This window comes from Pteropus alecto, unplaced genomic scaffold (genome assembly GCF_000325575.1).
Source record: "Pteropus alecto unplaced genomic scaffold, ASM32557v1 scaffold7, whole genome shotgun sequence".
Taxonomy (NCBI): Eukaryota; Metazoa; Chordata; class Mammalia; order Chiroptera; family Pteropodidae; genus Pteropus; species Pteropus alecto.
In genome coordinates, this window is record NW_006494614.1 from 57,622,246 (window position 1) to 57,640,646 (window position 18,401).

Below are 18,401 nucleotides of genomic sequence, written 5' to 3' on the forward strand. Positions count from 1 at the left end.
ATGATTCACGTCCTAGGCAAGGAGGGAGCTGGATGATGTGAGATTTCATCACACTACTTAGAATGGCATGCAATTTAAAACTTATACATTGGTTATATCTGGAATTTTTCATTTAATACTTTCAGACGACAGTTGATTGCAGGTAAGTTGAAACCTTGGAAATCAAAACTGCAGATAAGGGGAACTACTCTCTTAGATTTGATATCTGTTAGTAAACTTAATCTTGATAGTAGAGTAGTTCAACTTCCTGATGTCAACTGATTTTTTTGTTGCTTGATTTATTTACGAGATATATGTTTATTGCTTAATTTAAACTTGGATATGTCAATTCTCTGCATTTTTTCTATCAAATTCTTCTATTCTGAGGCTGTCAGTAGTCCTATGTGTTTAGATTTGGTATATATTATTTTTTATTTATTTTTAATGGTGACATTGGTTAACGAAATTCAATGTTTCAGCTGTACACTTTAACAGTAAGGCATATATATATATATTTACACTGTGTTCACCTCTCATAGTTAGATTTCTTTCTATTACCACATATTTGACCCCCTTTACCCCGCCTACTTCCCTCCTCCCTCCTCCCCCTTACCCTTTGGTAACTACTAGTCTATTGTCCATGTCCATGAGTCTCTGTATGATTGTCCTGTTCGTTTGTTGCTTTTAGGTTTATATCCCACATATAAGTGATACTATGTGATTTTCAACTATTTCTGTCTGGCTTATTTCTCTGGAATTAAATTTTTTAAAACTCCTTTTTTTTCATTTGAATTAGCTGCTTATTATAATCAGCTCCCTTTGACTCTTGGCATTAATTCTCCAGGCCATGTCTGAATTTATTCTGGTTTTTTCCTCAACCTCTTCCTAATGCTCCAAGTGCAAGTGAATCACATCTTTACTATACCCCCAATGTCTATGTATTTTATACAAAATTCCACCAATTACTGATCTGTCTGTGAATTCATGTACTGGTATCACTCTGCTTTAATTATTTTGGTTTACTAATATATTAAAAGTCTGTTTAAAGCCAGTGCCACCTATTATACTTTTCTAAACATTCTTGGCTATTTTCATTTTTTTCTTCTTTTAAACATTAGCATTGCATAAGTACTTATATCCTTTATATGTGAAAACGGTTGGGATTTGAGAGTTTATTCCTCGATGTCTTAGTAAAATATTTCATTATAAGTGTTTTTATAAGCATACAATTACAGTATCAGAAAATAATGACAATACTTAAAAGTTTTGTGAATCCTGCTTTTAAATGACACAATTACAAATTCATTCAGCATCTACTGTTTTGTAAGCCTTATTATAGTTGCATGGGGTACTGAGATAAAAGTCACAATTCCTGACTTAGCCACACTCGCAATCTATCAGGGAGGAAGAACCAGTAATGTAATCAGTAAGAGGCAGAAAAACATAAGTACTGGACAAATATAGGCTAAAATTCTAAATTTTCTATTACAATGAGATGGCATTGGTTAAAATAAAAATCTCTTTACTTATCCATTTTCTCATCGAATACATTATGAACTAGGAATAAAATTACAATCATGTATTATGTACGTGAAGATTAGATTTAGTGCTTATAAAATGCCTGGCTCACAGTTGATTCCCACACAGGCAAATTGAAAGTTGATTTCTTCCTGCCAAATCTAAACATATGGGCCAATTGAAAGAACTTACCGAGAAGAGTGGGCAGGCACTGTGAACTGATCACCACACAGCTTTTCTCCCTTTTACTCTAGAAATGGAATTGTAGCCAGGAAACTAGGAACTCAGTCTCAGAGGCATTTCTGGCTTTTTGACTGCAGGACCCAGATGCTCCACTTAATTAGACCTGACTTTTCTGAACCCTCCCAGCCTGAACTTTTTAGTTTCCCCATGTTGAGAAGGAACAGTGCTGGGCAAACACCACAAGAAATGAGGATGCCACCACTTCCACCTCGCAGGCTTCTCAGTCTTTCCTTTCTTACAATTACTTTTCAACCGAGTGCAGAGGTTCACAAGCTCTTCTGGGAGCCAGCCCTTCCAAGTGACTCTGCCCGCTCTGTCCTGGAGCGGAGTAGACCTGTGTCCGCTCCAATGGCAGGCGCAGGAGATACAGAAGCTGGACGTAAAAAGGGGAAAGAGAGCGGCTCTGGGACCACCTGCTGCTCCCTCCCGCCGGCACGCTGCTCGGGACCTCAGAGCTGTGCAGGCCTCTTTCCGTGCGTTCTCGGAGATGGCTCTGAGTTAAGGAGTCCCCCCACAGGTCCTCACGGATGAACAGGAATCCAGTCCGGAGAAAAGCACGCGGCGTTGTCAATTTTGAGCACTGGATGAGGGGATCTCGGATCGCAGCCTCAAAAGGCCGCAGGGTCTCCTTCCGGACCGAGAGTCCCCGCAGAACAGAATTTCAGGTCAAATTTAAATTTATCTAAAATAATAATAATAATAATTTGAATGTAAATTAGGCCTCCAGCCCTTGAGTCCAGGCCTGAGCGTCCAGGGACCCCGCAGATGCCGCAGGCAGATCCCGCCTCCGTGTGGACACTTGGACCACCTCCTTCCTGAGTACAATCTCTTCAGGAGACGCCAGGATTCCCTGGCACCGACAGTCCCTTCTGCACACCGGCAGAAGAACCGCTCATTTTACGCCCTACAGTCCCTCCTGGTGCCTGGGCCACGGCCACTCCAGGGAACTTTTCAGGGCTAATGGCGCCTAAGGTTGACTCTCTTGAGATCCAGGCCTTGAGAGATGGGAGCCCTCTCGTCCTACGTGTTCCTGGGAGCCGATGTCTGGTCTGATGAGCTGCCTCTGGACGCGGTGGGATCTGTTCCACGGCCCTGCCCACATGTCGCTCCACGCTGCCTCGGCGAAGTGAAGATTTCTATGGTTTGCTCCAAGGATACCAGAAGACCTTTACCCATCCAGGCCTTGAGCTGGATTTGTTGGAGCGGGGATACCTCTAGTACTTAGATGCTGGAACCAGGGACAGTATCTAACCTCCCTCTGAACTCGGCTGCCACTTGTCCTAGACCCTCAAGGCTCATTACCCCTAGAACAGATTTCAGAGGTACATATTCCCTTGAATGGTTCCCATGAGATCCAGGGAAAAATTCTACCTATATATATTCAATATTGTCCCCCGTAGATCGACTCGTACATACACTTAAGAAAACATCATAAAACTAAATGGAATCAATATAATTTAAATTTTAAAGATAACAAAAATCCTAACAGTAAAATCCATGTGTCTAAATTTAAAAATAAAATTTAAAAGAGACAATAAAATACAAAAATATTTAATATATTTTGACTCTGAATATCTGACTATAAATTCCTGAAAAAGATTGGAAGTGTTTTGACTCAGGCCACAAACTATTTTTAAAAAATCTATAATTTCTTTCTTCATAAAAAAAAAAAAAATCGATGCAGAAATCAGCTCTTGTTAAGCAGCCAAACAACAGTTTTCTAACGGATAAATTCTAATTTATTTTGGAGGATTCAAGTTTTTATGCTAAAGAAAAACAACCTGAAGTATTATTAATCTCATTAGCTATGTAGAAAGAAAGAGTTAACTTTATTCTACAAGAACTAAGTAATGATAATAGAATGATACAGGTCAATATTTTTTAACTGAAAGATTATTTACATACCATTTGAAAACATAACCAACAGTTATCAAAATTTATAAAATTTCCTCTATACATATTAAGGGGATGAATTTTATGATATGTAAATTTTACATTAATTAGGCTGACAAAATTATTGCAGGTCTCAAAGAGTTTTTTATTTATGGGATTTATGTCAGGATATGCTGCATTAGAAATTGAACTGAAAAATAAGAAAATATTATTTACTAAATAATTTAAAATAACATTTATAAAGCCATCTAGACCAAAGAGTGGGTAATGTCTAAATATTATTACAAAAAGAATGTTGGCTTCGCAGACCCCCAGAGTTCTGAGAACTGCACTTTGAGAACCCTTCTAGTGAGGACACATTTCCTGATCACTTACTAGCAGTGAGAATGAGATAAGGAAGAAAATGGTCCAAAGGTAGGGCTGCCTGGACCCCTGGACATCAAGCCTATACCTTCCTGCTCGATGTCCTGAGCCCTGAAAATCAAGAGCACTGCCTAGTAGCCATCTGGCACCCAACCTAGGGCACTGTAGGTGTATATGGGCAAAAGGGCCTGAAAATCCCACCACTCCCCTCTCCCCACCACAGACCACAAGAAGCTACAGCAGCGAGTCCACAGCCTGGACTTTCATCCTATGCTATCCAATGATATATATATATATATTTATTTATTTATTTATATTTATATATTTTTTAGTTGTTCATTCTTGTATTGTCTTTAATGAACATTGAGCTAAGTCAGAGATTCTCAAAATATGGCCCAGGAACCAGCACCAGCAGCAGATCGCATAATGGCATAATTTGTTAGATATGCAAATTCTGGCCCCACCTCAGATCTACTGAATCAAGAATCTCTGTGATTGAGGCCTAGCCATCTGTGTTCTAATAAACTCTGCAGGTGATTCTTATGCGCCTGCTAGGCTAAGTCAGTATTAATGTTAATCTCTGAGAAGGATCCTTTCTCAGAGAGGAAACACAGCACAGCTGGGAAGGGAAGCTTCTTTCACCTTCCTCCATCTCCTCCCCTTCCTGAATCTGGCTAGTCTGGGCAGAGATTCAGAGAATCAGTTCAGGGTCCTGGGGGCAGACAGGACCAGGCAACGAAGGTTCCTTGAGGAAAAGCACCAACTAGAAGGTGAAGAAAGTGAGTTGTACAAAACAAGATTACCTCGCTTCTGGTTACTGTTTGCTTTTTTTCCCCTGTAGTTTTCCTGATGCCTCTACTAAAGCCTTTAATCAGAGATCCAGCTTCATCTCTGACCCCTGTATAAAATGAAACAGGACCAGGGTTCAATGAACGTATTAATGTAGAACAGCCTTAACTGAAGTCACCTGGATGGTGACAGCAGTTATTCAGAAAGGCTTTAAAAAAGTAGAGCTGGAGTAAGAACTGCCCCCTCTGTCTGGAGATTCCCCTCCACAGCATTTTGGCAGAACGTCTGTGCTTTACTTCTGTTAATGAAAGAATCTTCGTTATTGTTCATTCAAAGGTCTGTGGATACCATAGGGATAGCAGTCTACCTCCATTCTCCTAATCCAACTATGCACATATGATTTTGCTACTTGCCAAAAATTTGTAGAATACAAAATAACCAAAAATTACATTAAATTACATTTACCTGTAACAGAAATAATTAAAAAAAAATAGTTTTGTTAATATTTGTTAATGTACTAGGTATAAGTTCTTTTTTTTTTTTAATTTTGTGTTCCATTAGAGGAAACATTATTAAGAAAATTAGCCAAAAAATTGACTAGTAAGATTGTTTTTATATATATTGAGAGATAGATTGAGGGGAAGAGAGAGAAGACCTCTATATAGTGAAATCATTTGCACTTATGATATCCTACTTGGGAAAAATGAAGAATGAGCAAAACTTCTAGGGATTAAATAATGTTTTAAAATGTATGTCACTAATCAGTAATTTTTATATACTGTTGAAAAACGTTTGTCTGAGTGTGAGTGAATGAGCTTGCACACACATGTGTGCATGAGAAAAGAAGAAAGTCAAATATTCTCATCTTTCCCAAAGACAAACAAGGAATTTAAAATAATTATGATTAGTATGTTAAAGGTTGATGAAAAAAAAATGTAGAGAACATGTAAGATGGGTAATTTCAGAAGAGAATGCAAACTATAAAACAGGATCAGTTAGCTACAAATAAAATACGTAGAGAATGTCATTGTTGGTCTCAACAGTAGATGCAATACAACCAAGAAAAGTATCAGCGGTACTTGGTTTCAAAAAAGTGGTTAATTTCAATTTGTTTAACATTTTTCTTTCCAGACTTCTGCATTTCTGAGCTGAAATAAGAAGACCCCATTATCTTTATCATGTCCCTAATGTCCCAATAATGTCCTTATTGTCTGTTAATTTTTTCACCTGAGAACATATTAAGAATACCACATCATAGTTAATTTTCATGTTGTAAAGGTATGTTTTCTCTTTTGAATTTAAGAACTAATATGAAGGGTAAAATGTAGTTATTTTAGCATCCATTAATGATTCTTGCCTGATTCAATTCTTATAGTATCTATTAAATGATAATTTTCTACCATTACTTCTGCTTTTATGAGTTGGCCTCTCCAAAATTAGGTAATTACTGCTCAATGACATCTTAAGAACCCAGGTTCTCTCCATCCCTTTGTTATCCTCAGAGTATTGGCTTTTATCCTTAGGCTAATTCATATTGGGACCACAAAATGTCTATGCAAATGGATATCATATTCAAATAATATCTACAAACACAAAAAGCAGTTTCTTTTTCAACATGTCTCCTTTGAAGCAAGAAAATATTTATTACAGAGTTCTTCTAGGAGTCTTACTTTCTTATTTCGTTGGCCAGCATTGGAGCACATATTTTGTGCTCACCAGTCAGAAGGAAAAGTGGAGGAACCATGATAGTTTGGGACAAAATATGACCCACTGTCTCTGTCAGGACCTCTGATTTCTTCGTCTTCATAAAAGAGATAACATAGATGAAAAGTATGGAGTTTCTAATAGGGAGCTGAGAAGTAATGCTGCAGGCCAAGGTTGGAAAACAATAATGCATCTTATCAGTCTATAGGACTTTCTCTGTGCCTCACCATCCTATTGAAAACATTGCCTGTCCTGCTATCATGTAGATGCATGTTAGTGAGAGAAGGCTTAAACTCAGCTCACATGCTCAGGGGTAAAGATTTCCCTTTCCTTTTGTTTTCTCAGAAACATGGATTCTCTATTAATGCAGCGTTCCTCCAGTGAGCTCATCTGCTCCATTTGCAAGGACTATTCCTTAAACCCTGTCACCATTACCTGCGGGCACAGCTTTTGTACTCCCTGTCTCTGTCTCTTGTGGGAAGATACCCAAACTCCTGCTCGCTGCCCTTTGTGCAGAACAATATCACAGCGAATGGACTTCAAAAGCACTATTTTAGTTAAGAAACGAGTTCTTCCCACTGAAGAGTCAGTTGTCTGCCGGTTACCAAGCCCTGCTGAGCAAATCTGTAAGACACACCATGCAATAAAGAACCTCTTCTGTCAAACTGACAAGAGCCTGCTATGTTTGTTCTGCTCTCACTCCCCAGGGCATGCCACTCACAGACACCGTCCAGTAAAGCAGGTCGCTGAGCACTACAGGGTAAGAAATGCCTCTGAATGCACTTTGAAATGTGAAATACCCTGTATCTGCTGGCAAGAGGAAAAATACATTGATTATTATTATTATTCTTTTCTGCAATAAACATAGAATTTCTGAACACCATGTGGCATGCACTGTTCTAAAATGGGAGATAAAGCAGTGAAGAAACTGGATAAATATCCTTTCTCTCCTTAATTTTTAATTCTGTTGGGTTGAGGAAGAGGAATATGATGACGCTGATGAGGATTAGGGTGCTGGTATTTGTGTGAGTAACATGGTAAATAAATCTGGTCTCAGTGACAGTCATTTGCTACTACAGCTATGATTACCATGAACCCGTTCTAATAATAGCAGATTTAGAAACACTGGCTAATATATTCTAATAGTGCCTTAGAAAAACTGAGAGCTAATATTTTAAAATTAAATATGAAGCAAGATTCACTTCTGAAAATTGACAAGGTTACATACAATATCAATGCCAGATTCTTCAGATAATGGATACATTTTTAAAATTCAGGAACTCTATATTGGTTTTATTTCTCAGATTTGACAATTAGTGTTCCCAAGGAAAAATCAATGACATCTCTGCTCTTTTTGTTGTTTATCTACAAATATCTGTCTATGTCTATCCCCTTATCTCTTTCTGAGGTACAGTCATCCCACCTTATCCGAGGGGGATGCAATCTGAAATCCTCAGTGGCTGCTTAAAACTGCAATAGTCCCAAACCTTATACTGTTTTTTTTTTTTTTTTCTATACATACATACATTTTTACGACTTCTTGTTGTTGGCACATCCAAATTACAAGCATCACTACTTTTGTGCTTTGGGTCATTATTAAGTAAAATAAGGGTTAGCTGAATGCAATCACTGTGATACTGTAACAGTGATTGTAACTGATATCTGATAACTGATACTGTAACTGATATCTGATAACTAAGATAATGACTAAGATAGGTAATGTATGCAGCATAGATACACTGGACAAAGGGATAATTTGGATTCCAGGTGAGATGGAGCAGAATTTTATCACACTATGCAGTGCAGTGCACAATTTAAAACTTAAGAATTGTTTATTTCTGGAGTTTTCCATTTAATATTTTCAGACTGTAGTTGACCTTGGGTAAATAAAACTGTGGAAAGCAAAACTATGAATAATGGGAGACAACTGTATCTGAAATATACTGTATTTACTTTTTTTGAGCTCATATTTATAGTTCTTTTGCAGGAGAACATTCTGATGCAAATGAAGTCTATTTGGAAAAACAAACAGAAAAATCAGAGAAATCTAAACAAAGAGATCAACAAATTCAGAGTATGGGAGGTAAGCAGTTAGCCCTATTTTCCTTGGCACCAGCTTGGGACAGATATGGTAACTCACAGTGGAAGGACTTGAATTAAATCATAATGTCCTTTGAGTGGATGATGAGAAAAAGAGCAACATATGCTTCTTTATAGGGAAACATGCCCTTCAGTGTAGGATCTCATGTAAAACTCAATATGCAACTGAAAGATTTTTCCTGACTTTTTTTATATACAGCAATATTTACCATGAATACATCAGCAGGGGCAAGAAAATGCACTATCACAGATAGAATGCAATGATCACTGGGATAGAGATAAAAATAGAGTGCTATTAGTAAAATTTGAATGTTAAAAACAACATCACAAATAAGTAAAAATCAATCTGATGCTAATATGGTAGTAGAATTACCTTATCTAACTTCTATGCTAACATGGATGGTAGTAGAATGATGGTAGTAGAATTTGTAAATTCATGGATATTAGTGACAGGAGATCTGAGGACCAAGAAAGGTAAAAGTAAAACCAACCATAGAATTGTTCGGGACCTACAAGTAGCTTGTATTAATTGGGACATAGAGTATGAAGCAGGTGATGATGAGAAGTATGGCTAGAAACATAATTATGACAAAGTCAAGAATGTGAATGCTGGACTAAGGATGTTGGATTGTATTATTCACTGATTCACAAAAATGAATTGAGAACCTAAAACCGAAGAAGTAAACTATATATTTATCTTCAAAGAGCTCAAGCACTTCTAAAGGAAACATAGAAACAGGCGATATTAGAGCATAATAATTCATTAAACAGGAATCTGTACATGGTACTGTGAGAATGCCATGGTGGAGGGGGATAAAATAATCTTGATCATTTAGGTTGGATTTTCTAATGAATCATTCATTCATAAGAGGGCTTACTATTCTAGGCCAACAAAGAGATACAGAAATAGACAAAAACAAAAACAAATCACTGACTTCAGGAGGTTATCATCTAGTGATAAAATTCAATCCACAAATAAAAAAGTAAAATTTATAATATATCACATTTGTGAAATGCTTGGGGAAAAAAATTAAAGCAGGGAATGAGTATAAAGAGTCCAGGTTTGGAGAATGCAGACTGGTCAGGGAAGACCCTTTGTGAAGGTTCCATCTGGGCAGAAATCTAAAGGAGATGAGGAGTGAACCAGCAGCTTCCTGAAAATGCATCTTTCTGGAGCAGAGTTAACAGAAGGTACTGGTAAAAGGAATGAGTAGTAAATAGTGTCAAATGTGAAAGGAGGGTGAAGTAATGAAAGAATGAATCATATTATTTGAGTTTAAGAAAAGGAGGCTCTTGGTGAGTTGAAATGTGTAGTTCAGAAAAGAGTATGGAATAGAAGAAAAAGTCGCTGCCTGGATAAACGATTGAAATTGCACACATGGGCACAGTGAGTTTGATCACAGTTGATCAATTAGTCTGGCTTTGATGGGGATAAAAGTGTTAGCATAGAAGCTAGATAAGGTAATTAGGACAAGGATGTTTAGTTTGGGGTTTTCCAAAACAGTTTGTTAAATTTGCATGTTTAAAGGCTGTGTGAAAAGAAGGAAAAAGCATATGTGAAAAAGTGATTGAATGAGGGAGGCAGTGAAACAGAGACAGACGCACTGAAAGAGGAGACAGAAGGATAAACAGAGACAGAGAGACACAGAAGGAGACGGGCAAAGGAGGGAATGAATATTGTGGGGTAGTAATCTAGAAAATAATATCGCTAAGGGGACAAGACAGGATGGACCAGTAAAGACGAGGTAGGTATAGCCCTGGATATTAAGAGACATGCAGAACCAAGCACTGGTAAAAACAAAGTGTTTTGGAAATTGAGGTAATTTTAGATCATGTCTAATGCCTTCTATTTTCCTAAGGAGGTAAATTGTTGCTTTTCACTGACATCAGAAAGTCAGGTTGTGAGTATTAGAATTGAGGAGAATGGATTATGATTTAGGTTATGTAATGAATTATAGGAAACAATATAAGAATTGATCTTAAATTCCTATTTTTTTCATGAAAATGTGAAATTTGAGGGAAAGTTGTTAGATACAATGGTACAGGGAAAAAAATAAATGAAAAGGAAGGGAGGGAGGGAAAAAAGAAAAGAAAACAAATATGTGGTTTCTTAGAAGTGGAAAGGCATAAAGTTATATGTAGTACTTCTATGGTCTGAATGTTTGAGCCCCACTCCCAAATTTGTATTTTGCAATTCTAATCCCCAAGGAGGTAGGGCCTTTGGGGGATGCTTAGGTCATGAGGGCAAAGTCCTCATAAATGGCATAAGTACCTTATGAAAGGGAATCCAGAGAAGTTCCTTGCTCCTTCTGCCATTTGAGGGCACAATGAAAAGATGGCTGTTTAGGTAGGGGCCTCTCTCCAGACACCAAATCTGTTAGCAATAATATTGGACTTCCCAATTAACAGACTGAGAAATAAATTTCTGTTGTTTTAAAGCTACCGAGTCTATGGTATTTTTATTATAGTACCCCAACAAACTGAGATAAGTACACTGTACATAACACATAGACAATAGATGACATTGGAAAAATAGAACCATCTAGATACAGGATCTTAATAATCCAATGATGAGGGGAAAGGGGAGATAAATGGGGTAAAAGGAGTCAAATATGCAGTGACAGAAAGAAATCTAACTATAGGAGATAAACACACAATGTAAATATATATATGCCTACTGTTAAAGTGTAAAAAATAAGCAACATTCATTGAACCTAAATAATTAATTAATTGATTGATTAATTAATTAATCCAATGTCACTGTAGGGTTTTGTAAATCTACGGATGTCGATGATCAGGGCTGAATATCCTAAGGTATATCAATACCTCCATGAAGAACTGGAAAAACATTTAGAGATCCTGGAAAATGAAGGCAGGATGATTTTTCAGCGGCTCCAGAGAAATGTAATCAGGATGAATCATACTGGGAAACTCATGAGAAGAATATATGAGGGGCTGAAAAAACTGTATCAGAAAGCAGACGTGGACCTGCTCCAGGTAAGGACTGAGGAAGGATGGCAGGGAAATCGTTGATATCCACTGAAGTTTATATCCTCTTTGACCTCCATTACTTTTCTGGTTCCAAATTCTACCTCTTCTGACTGTGATGACAGTTTTTGTTCCTCCAGTATAACCTGGAGACCCAGAGTCACTTTTGCCTTACATAGGAGAAGAAAAACTACATGAAAAGTTTTGAGTAACAGACCCAGAACATTTTTAAAAATTCTTCTGCTATACCTACAGTTTCTGACCAACTGCAACAGAACAGCTCGTGAATAGATAATTGTGTTTTGTATCTGGACTTGCCAATATGTGGAAATGTGGGATGTACTCATTCTTTCTATTTCGAAGATCTAGATTTGGAGCTCATGCACCCTTCTCAGAACTTTGGGGAAACATCTGTGAATCTTGCTAGAGATTGCAACAAAGCAAAGCCATTTGTTCACCCTAAGAACATCTTCTGATTTTAAATTTTATGAGGATCATGACTTGATAAAGCTAAGGAGAATGATAAATGATTTTGCCTAAGGAAGAAAACTGGAGATATTGAATTTTCCAGTCCAGTATCGTATTGTCAAACTAGGCTAAATACGAGAGCCACCTTGTACTGAAAACTAACCCTTCCTCTCCTTCTCTTTACAGGATTCAGGAGACATAGTGATAAAGTAAGTTGGCACCTTTATTCGAGTCGTGGTAACTGTGCCAGTGGTCAGGCTATTTCTGCTGAGATGGACCCATGATTTTAATAAGAAGTTTCTTTCCGTCTGCATTCATTCTTCCCATCTCTAAAAGATTTCCAGGCTTTATAGTGACTACCCTTAGGTAAAAGTGAAGATTGAGGGAGTATGGTTTTATTTGAAATGTTTAATGTACAGCATGCAAGAAGACAACTACTCCTTTTGCCTGTCATTTAAAAAATCCTCATTATTTGAGGATTATTCCAGGTCTCTTATGAGAAAGAGAAATAAGCTCAGAGAGTCAGCAAGTGGAAAGATCGTGAGAAGAGAAGAAAGGGAAAATCACCAAGGGAGAATATACTAAATTGCTGAGGCTCCCTCTATACAAGGTAGCAAGTTCCAAAACCTTGGTACCTATTGAATTTCAGGAAATAAATGAGAATTGCTTTGTGGCTTCCCTGGAAGGGAGAAGAAAACAGATATATTATGCGTGAGGTGATATATTCTACTTGGATTGATGTACTAACAGCAGGGAAGCAAATTATAGAATACAATAACACCACAGTATTCCTTCATCTGTAGAGTTAAATTCATACCCTTTAAAACCTAAATGTGAGGATTCTGAGGAAGCATCTTCTATGCATTGTGAATGAGACCCTGAGCCTGATAAGAAGTAGATCTTTTTTGTTTCGCAGAGGTCAGTTAGTGCAGCTATACCTGCCCCAGCCTGTGGAGCCACAGCTCAGCACATGGGCCATCACTGGGATGTTGGAAAGGCTTAACAACTTCCGAGGTGAGAGACAGCGCTCTGGTGTGACAGCAATAACATTTCCATACATGTATGACCTCTCTTCATTGTTCTCTTATTCTTTTCAGAGAACAGGGAATCAGGTATATATGTAAACCCTTATAATTAACTTTATAATTTATTGTGAATTAACTGGCAGAAGATGTTAGCTGAAGCCTGTCAAAAACAAACAAATACAACAGTTATATGATTACTTATAGTGATTAAAAAAAAAAAAGCTCCCTGACCTTAAACTGCATATCTGTTTAGTATATTTCAACTTTTAGTTATTAATTGTGGTTGCATGCAGATATTCAGATTTTTAGAAGCACCTTAATGTTGTTATTTAAATGTTTATCAAAATATTTAAGCAAAGTTATCTAAAAAATCACAAGATTTTAAAAAGTATAAAAGCATGTTTATAAACAAAAGTACAGCCACAAAACAAATGGGACACAGGATTGGTTATGTGGAGGGCAATTTGAAACAAATGTAGATGGCAAGTTTGGCAGATGAAGGAGAAGTTGACCAGGGATTCTATGGAAATTCTGACAGAAACCACTTCTTGAAAAAGGCACATATGGATTTCCAGTTCATTTTACCTTTGCTTATTTAAATATTACATCCTGATATCTTAGGCAGAGTGATCGCTATTTAGGAAATAATAATGACGATCATATATTTTAAATATAATATATAATATACGAAAGCTGCACTAGGAGAAAATTTAAAGCCTTACAATGTATATTTTTAGAAAGAAGAAAGGCTAATATCAATGAACTAATTATACAACTCTAAAATAGAGCAATGAGTTAAACCGAAAGATAAAAGCATATATTAATGAAGTTAAAAATAAATTTATAATACGGAAAAATCAACAAAACCAACATTTGATTCTTTGCGAACATAATAGAAATTGTTTAACTCCCTAATAACACGGATCAAGAGAAGAGACAATGCGCTATTTATCAAAGCCATATAATCAAAAGGGGATGCCACTGCTAGATTCTAGAATATTAAAAAGAATATAAATAAAAATAAATAATTACATGTATAATATATTTATTACTGTGATTATTTTATTTTGTGACAGTTGATTGAGAGGCTTACGTGAGTTAGGGGCTGTTTTGCTATTTACTTGGCATCTATGAACAAGCTCCCAAATTTTCATTGTGCTGGTAAAAATAAGGCCAGAGTCTGATACCCTACATCTTTACATAACCTTGAAATTTTCTTTGATTATGTCATTTGATTAGAAATCTACTTGCTTCGTAGAGAAACAAGAAGCCTTTGCTGACTTGTCTCCGTATTTCCAGCAACAGAGTCTCTACATTCACTATGATAAAGGCGTGTTCTGAAGTCAGGCAGCACTGACTTATCCATGAAAACTAATTGTTTCATGTTTCGGGATTTTACGAGCAATTCCTAAATGGTTGGTACCTCAAAAGTAACCATGATGGGGTGGGAGTATTCCCAGTAAACAAAACAAAGTAGTTTTGTTTTGTTTCAGAGATCTGGTTGTTAAACCTTTGCCAGAACATCGCTGCCCTTGGCCCTCACAACTTTTAAACTCTGTTCTTTAACTCTGCTGTTTTCTTTTTACTCAAGTGTATATTACCTTCGACCATAAGATAAGCAAGTATGATGCGCCTCTGTTTGAAGAACTGAGACATTTGCAGTGCAGTCCTGACCACCAAGCCACGTCCCATACTGTATACTCAGCAAGTTCAGAGTATACTTCTTCATGGGGAGCTCAGACCTTCACCTCTGGCAAACATTACTGGGAAGTGGATGTGGGAAACTCCCATAATTGGATTATAGGACTTTGCAAGGAATCCTGGGTAAATAGGAATGATATGCTACTTAACTCTGAGGGTATCTTTCTACTGCTTTGTGTCAAAATGGATGACCATGTCAATCTCTTCTCTACCTCCCCACTAATACACCAGTATATTCAAAGACCCCAGGACTGGGTAGGGGTGTTTTTAGACTATGAATGTGGTTTAATAAGCTTCGTTAATGTTGCAAAAAGTTCCCTTATCTGTAATTTCCTCTCATGCTCCTTCTCTTCCCCTCTCAGACCTTTCATTTGCTTTGGACCCAACTGATCAGAAACAGGTCACAAACCTGACCAGGATCTTGGGAATTCTAATAGTTGAGGAGGCTTGTATCCTGGTGACTTCTTGAATGGGGAAAAATCAGCTATATCTCATTGTCTTTAACTTCATTTTATCTTCAAGTGATACATTTGTTGTACTATTTTTAAAGTGATGATAAAGTTACATTTGGACATTTATCTTTTCTATTTTATTTAAATAAAAGTAATCTCTTTTATTGTATTGCATAGAAATATTCACCTTTCATTTGCTATCTGAGTTTGCTAGAGGTCAAAGAATATTTGGGTGTGAAAATCCAGCTAAATGCAAAGCTCAGAGAATTCTTCTTTCCTAGAGTTCTCGACAAAACCCAATGTCAGTGTAGAATTCATTTTCCCTCCATTGTCTGGCTAAGTCCCATTCATTCATCAGTTCTCAGTTTAGTGAACTCGATTAGGTCACATAATATGACCTTAAGGGCAGTTTATATACTTTTTTGGTAAAACTCATAATAGAATTTGTATCTTCTTTTCTAATTTGCAAATTACAAGAAGGGAAGTCCAGTAGCAGTCTTCTTCATAACCACATTCCAATAATTAAACACCAGCCTGAGGAAATGAGAGACATCAAAAAATATTTGAGCAAATGAATGAATGAATGTATAAGAAAATTATTAAAAACAAAGGCTACCGAACTGACAAAAATTACTATAATGTAGATACAATTAGTAGAACAGGAAGTGCTGCTGAGAAATACTGATGAGGCCTCTGTTTTCCAAAGAGTGTAGGTGAAATCACCTGTATTTTTCTCTTTTCTGTTGCTGCTTTGACTTGGAGATATCCAAAGTGCTTGTCAAGTAGGTAGGGTTAACTCTGAGAGCATATCTGTCTTTCAAGACTTGCCTTTAAGCTGCATAAGGAAGAACCAGAGGTCTTCAGTCTGGGTTGGATTTTCCCCACCACTGAGGCAATACCTGCTGAGCGCTCTCCCAAGTATGCCCTGTATTGTAAGGATTCCCCACTCTGGATAGTAGCAACACTTCCTAGCCCTATGCGAGCTGCAGATATTGCTCCATCTGCTCCTTTGGAGTTTTTTTCCTTGACGTCAGCTGCTCTCCTCACAAGCCTTCCATGATCTGTACTCAGCTGTAGACTTCAGTTGTGGAGCCTCTGCAGATGTAGGGAGAGCTCCTCTGGGCAGCTCCAACCTCCACCAGTGCTCAGTCCTGGGATCTCCAGTTATCTCAACTTCTTTGAACTTCCAACACTATCTCCTCACCTCAGGGAGACCATCACCTCCCTGGGCTAATCTGGAAAACTCCAGACAGCAAAATGGGACTGGCTTTGTGCTTCCCTCCTTCGCCACCTCTCTCTTAGTTTACTCTCCTATGCCACTTATTGTCGAATGTCTGAAAACTCTTTTCTACCACAGTACTGGGTTCTCCTTATCTGAGCTAGAAGAGCAAATTCCATCCCTGCTGTTCCGCTTCTGCTCAAAACAGAAGGTCAAGGGGAAAGTTATTAAACTATAGATTTAATTTCTTTAATAGATATAGAGCTATTTATTGTGTTGCAGAAAAATCAGACTGGCGAGAAACCAAGCACCACTCGGAGAGTTGGAGAACTCAGGTTTATTACACTTGTGGTCCCAGAAGAGCTAGTGCTCTGAAGATGGGGCCCCGAGTTCAGGAGTAACTTTGCACCCATTCATCTAGTCTGTCAGATTTATCAACATTGGCCTTTGCTAGATATTTGCGTTGCTGAATGAATTATGTAAGCCAGGATTTGGTGGTACTGAGGTGGGGTTTCTATCTGAAGCCTTCCATCTTAGGCTCTAAGGCCTTTTTGCACTGTAACGAGTGAGCCTCACTCAAGGGTGGTGTGGGGTGAGTGTAACCCCCCATCACACCTTCATGGTAGGAGGTACCCAGTGCAAAAGAGGTCATCTGGGTAGTTACTATGCACAGCTCTGACTCAGAAGAGCAGACAGCCCATGGCCTTTGTGGCAATCAGGTCAATGGTAGGTTGTGAAGGAGGAGGAGGTCAGAGATTTCCAGAATCTTGGTCACTATGGTCCATCAGGGCCCTGCCTTGCCTGGAGACTCCCGGGTGTAGATCTTCCCCCTTTGGATAAGAGCTTTCCTGATTCTTGTGAGCTCTGCCCATTGCTGGTGACACCGAAGCACTATTCTCTAAAGGATTTTGCAAGCCTCTCTTGGATATTACTGGCCTTTCTCCCCACTATATCCCAAATGCCAAAGCCAGATGCCCCTAGGCACTGTCCCTTTGAAGACAAATATAACCTACAGCCTTCAGAACTGTCTCAGTGCCAGCCACCTACCTCTCAGCTGTCACCACCAGGGGAACCTTTCCCCCAGTGATGGGCAGAAGCACCCTCAGCTGCGGCCCTGAGTCCAGCTCAATGCTGGGCTACTGCGGCTGGTTGGGGCTTCAGGGAGATACAATCCACGGTCCCAAGTGTGTCCAGGAGGAGACCATGTGCCAAGAGCTACTGAGGCCAAAACAGGAGAAAATTGTTTTTAATAGGTAATCGAAAGTGAGAAAGTGGAAGCTAACTCCTCTAGTTTCTCACTGCATTTTCCTGAATTTTTGGCAAAGGAAAGCAAAGCTAGAAAGCATGAGCATCTACATTGTACTCACTTGACTCTAGTGCCTATGAAGGACCATAGGTTTTGGCTGCCAGCAGGAGTCACATTGGCACCATTAGGCCTCCACCTGTCTCCAGGCTCTGGTCCTCCAGCGACTTTCTGCTCTCTTCCCACACCTCCCCATCTAGGCGAAGTTGGAAAAAGCAACTGCCAAGGGCACCCTAACCCTGTCTCCTTCCACAACAACCCTCTGCACCCTCTGCTCAGGCAGGACATCGCAGTCTAATGTGTAGCATTTGCAGAAGCTAAGAGCAGTGGGAACTCCACTGGTTTATTTATTTTTTTTTTGAAATTATATGAATTTAGTGTTGCTGATTTTCATTAAGTATCTAATAGATACAAAAATACATATGAAATATCTATAAATTAGTAATAAACTGTTGTGCCCATTCTCCTAAGAGCCGCCATGCAGAGTGTTTTATATCAAGTACTTGTATCACCTTTATTGCTTACCATCTGTGTTTCTAACCCTCAATAATATATTGTAGTTTTGCAGGTTTTGAAAGTTAGATACAGATCGTACTCTGTTTATTCTTCTGTGATTTCCTCTTTTTTACTTTAAGATTGTGTTTCTGAGATTTATC

The 18,401-nt window shown here is 38.2% G+C and overlaps 1 protein-coding gene across 1 annotated transcript; it reads left to right on the forward strand.

Moving 5' to 3' along the window:
* Window positions 1-6,838: 6,838 nt before the first annotated feature.
* Window positions 6,839-15,161, forward strand: TRIM77 (tripartite motif containing 77). The gene is made up of 6 exons (XM_006926870.1): window positions 6,839-7,249; window positions 8,477-8,572; window positions 11,356-11,586; window positions 12,232-12,254; window positions 12,962-13,059; window positions 14,662-15,161. Exons 1-6 carry the CDS (start codon window positions 6,839-6,841, stop codon window positions 15,159-15,161), a joined length of 1,359 nt encoding a protein of 452 aa, XP_006926932.1.
* Window positions 15,162-18,401: the final 3,240 nt, after the last annotated feature.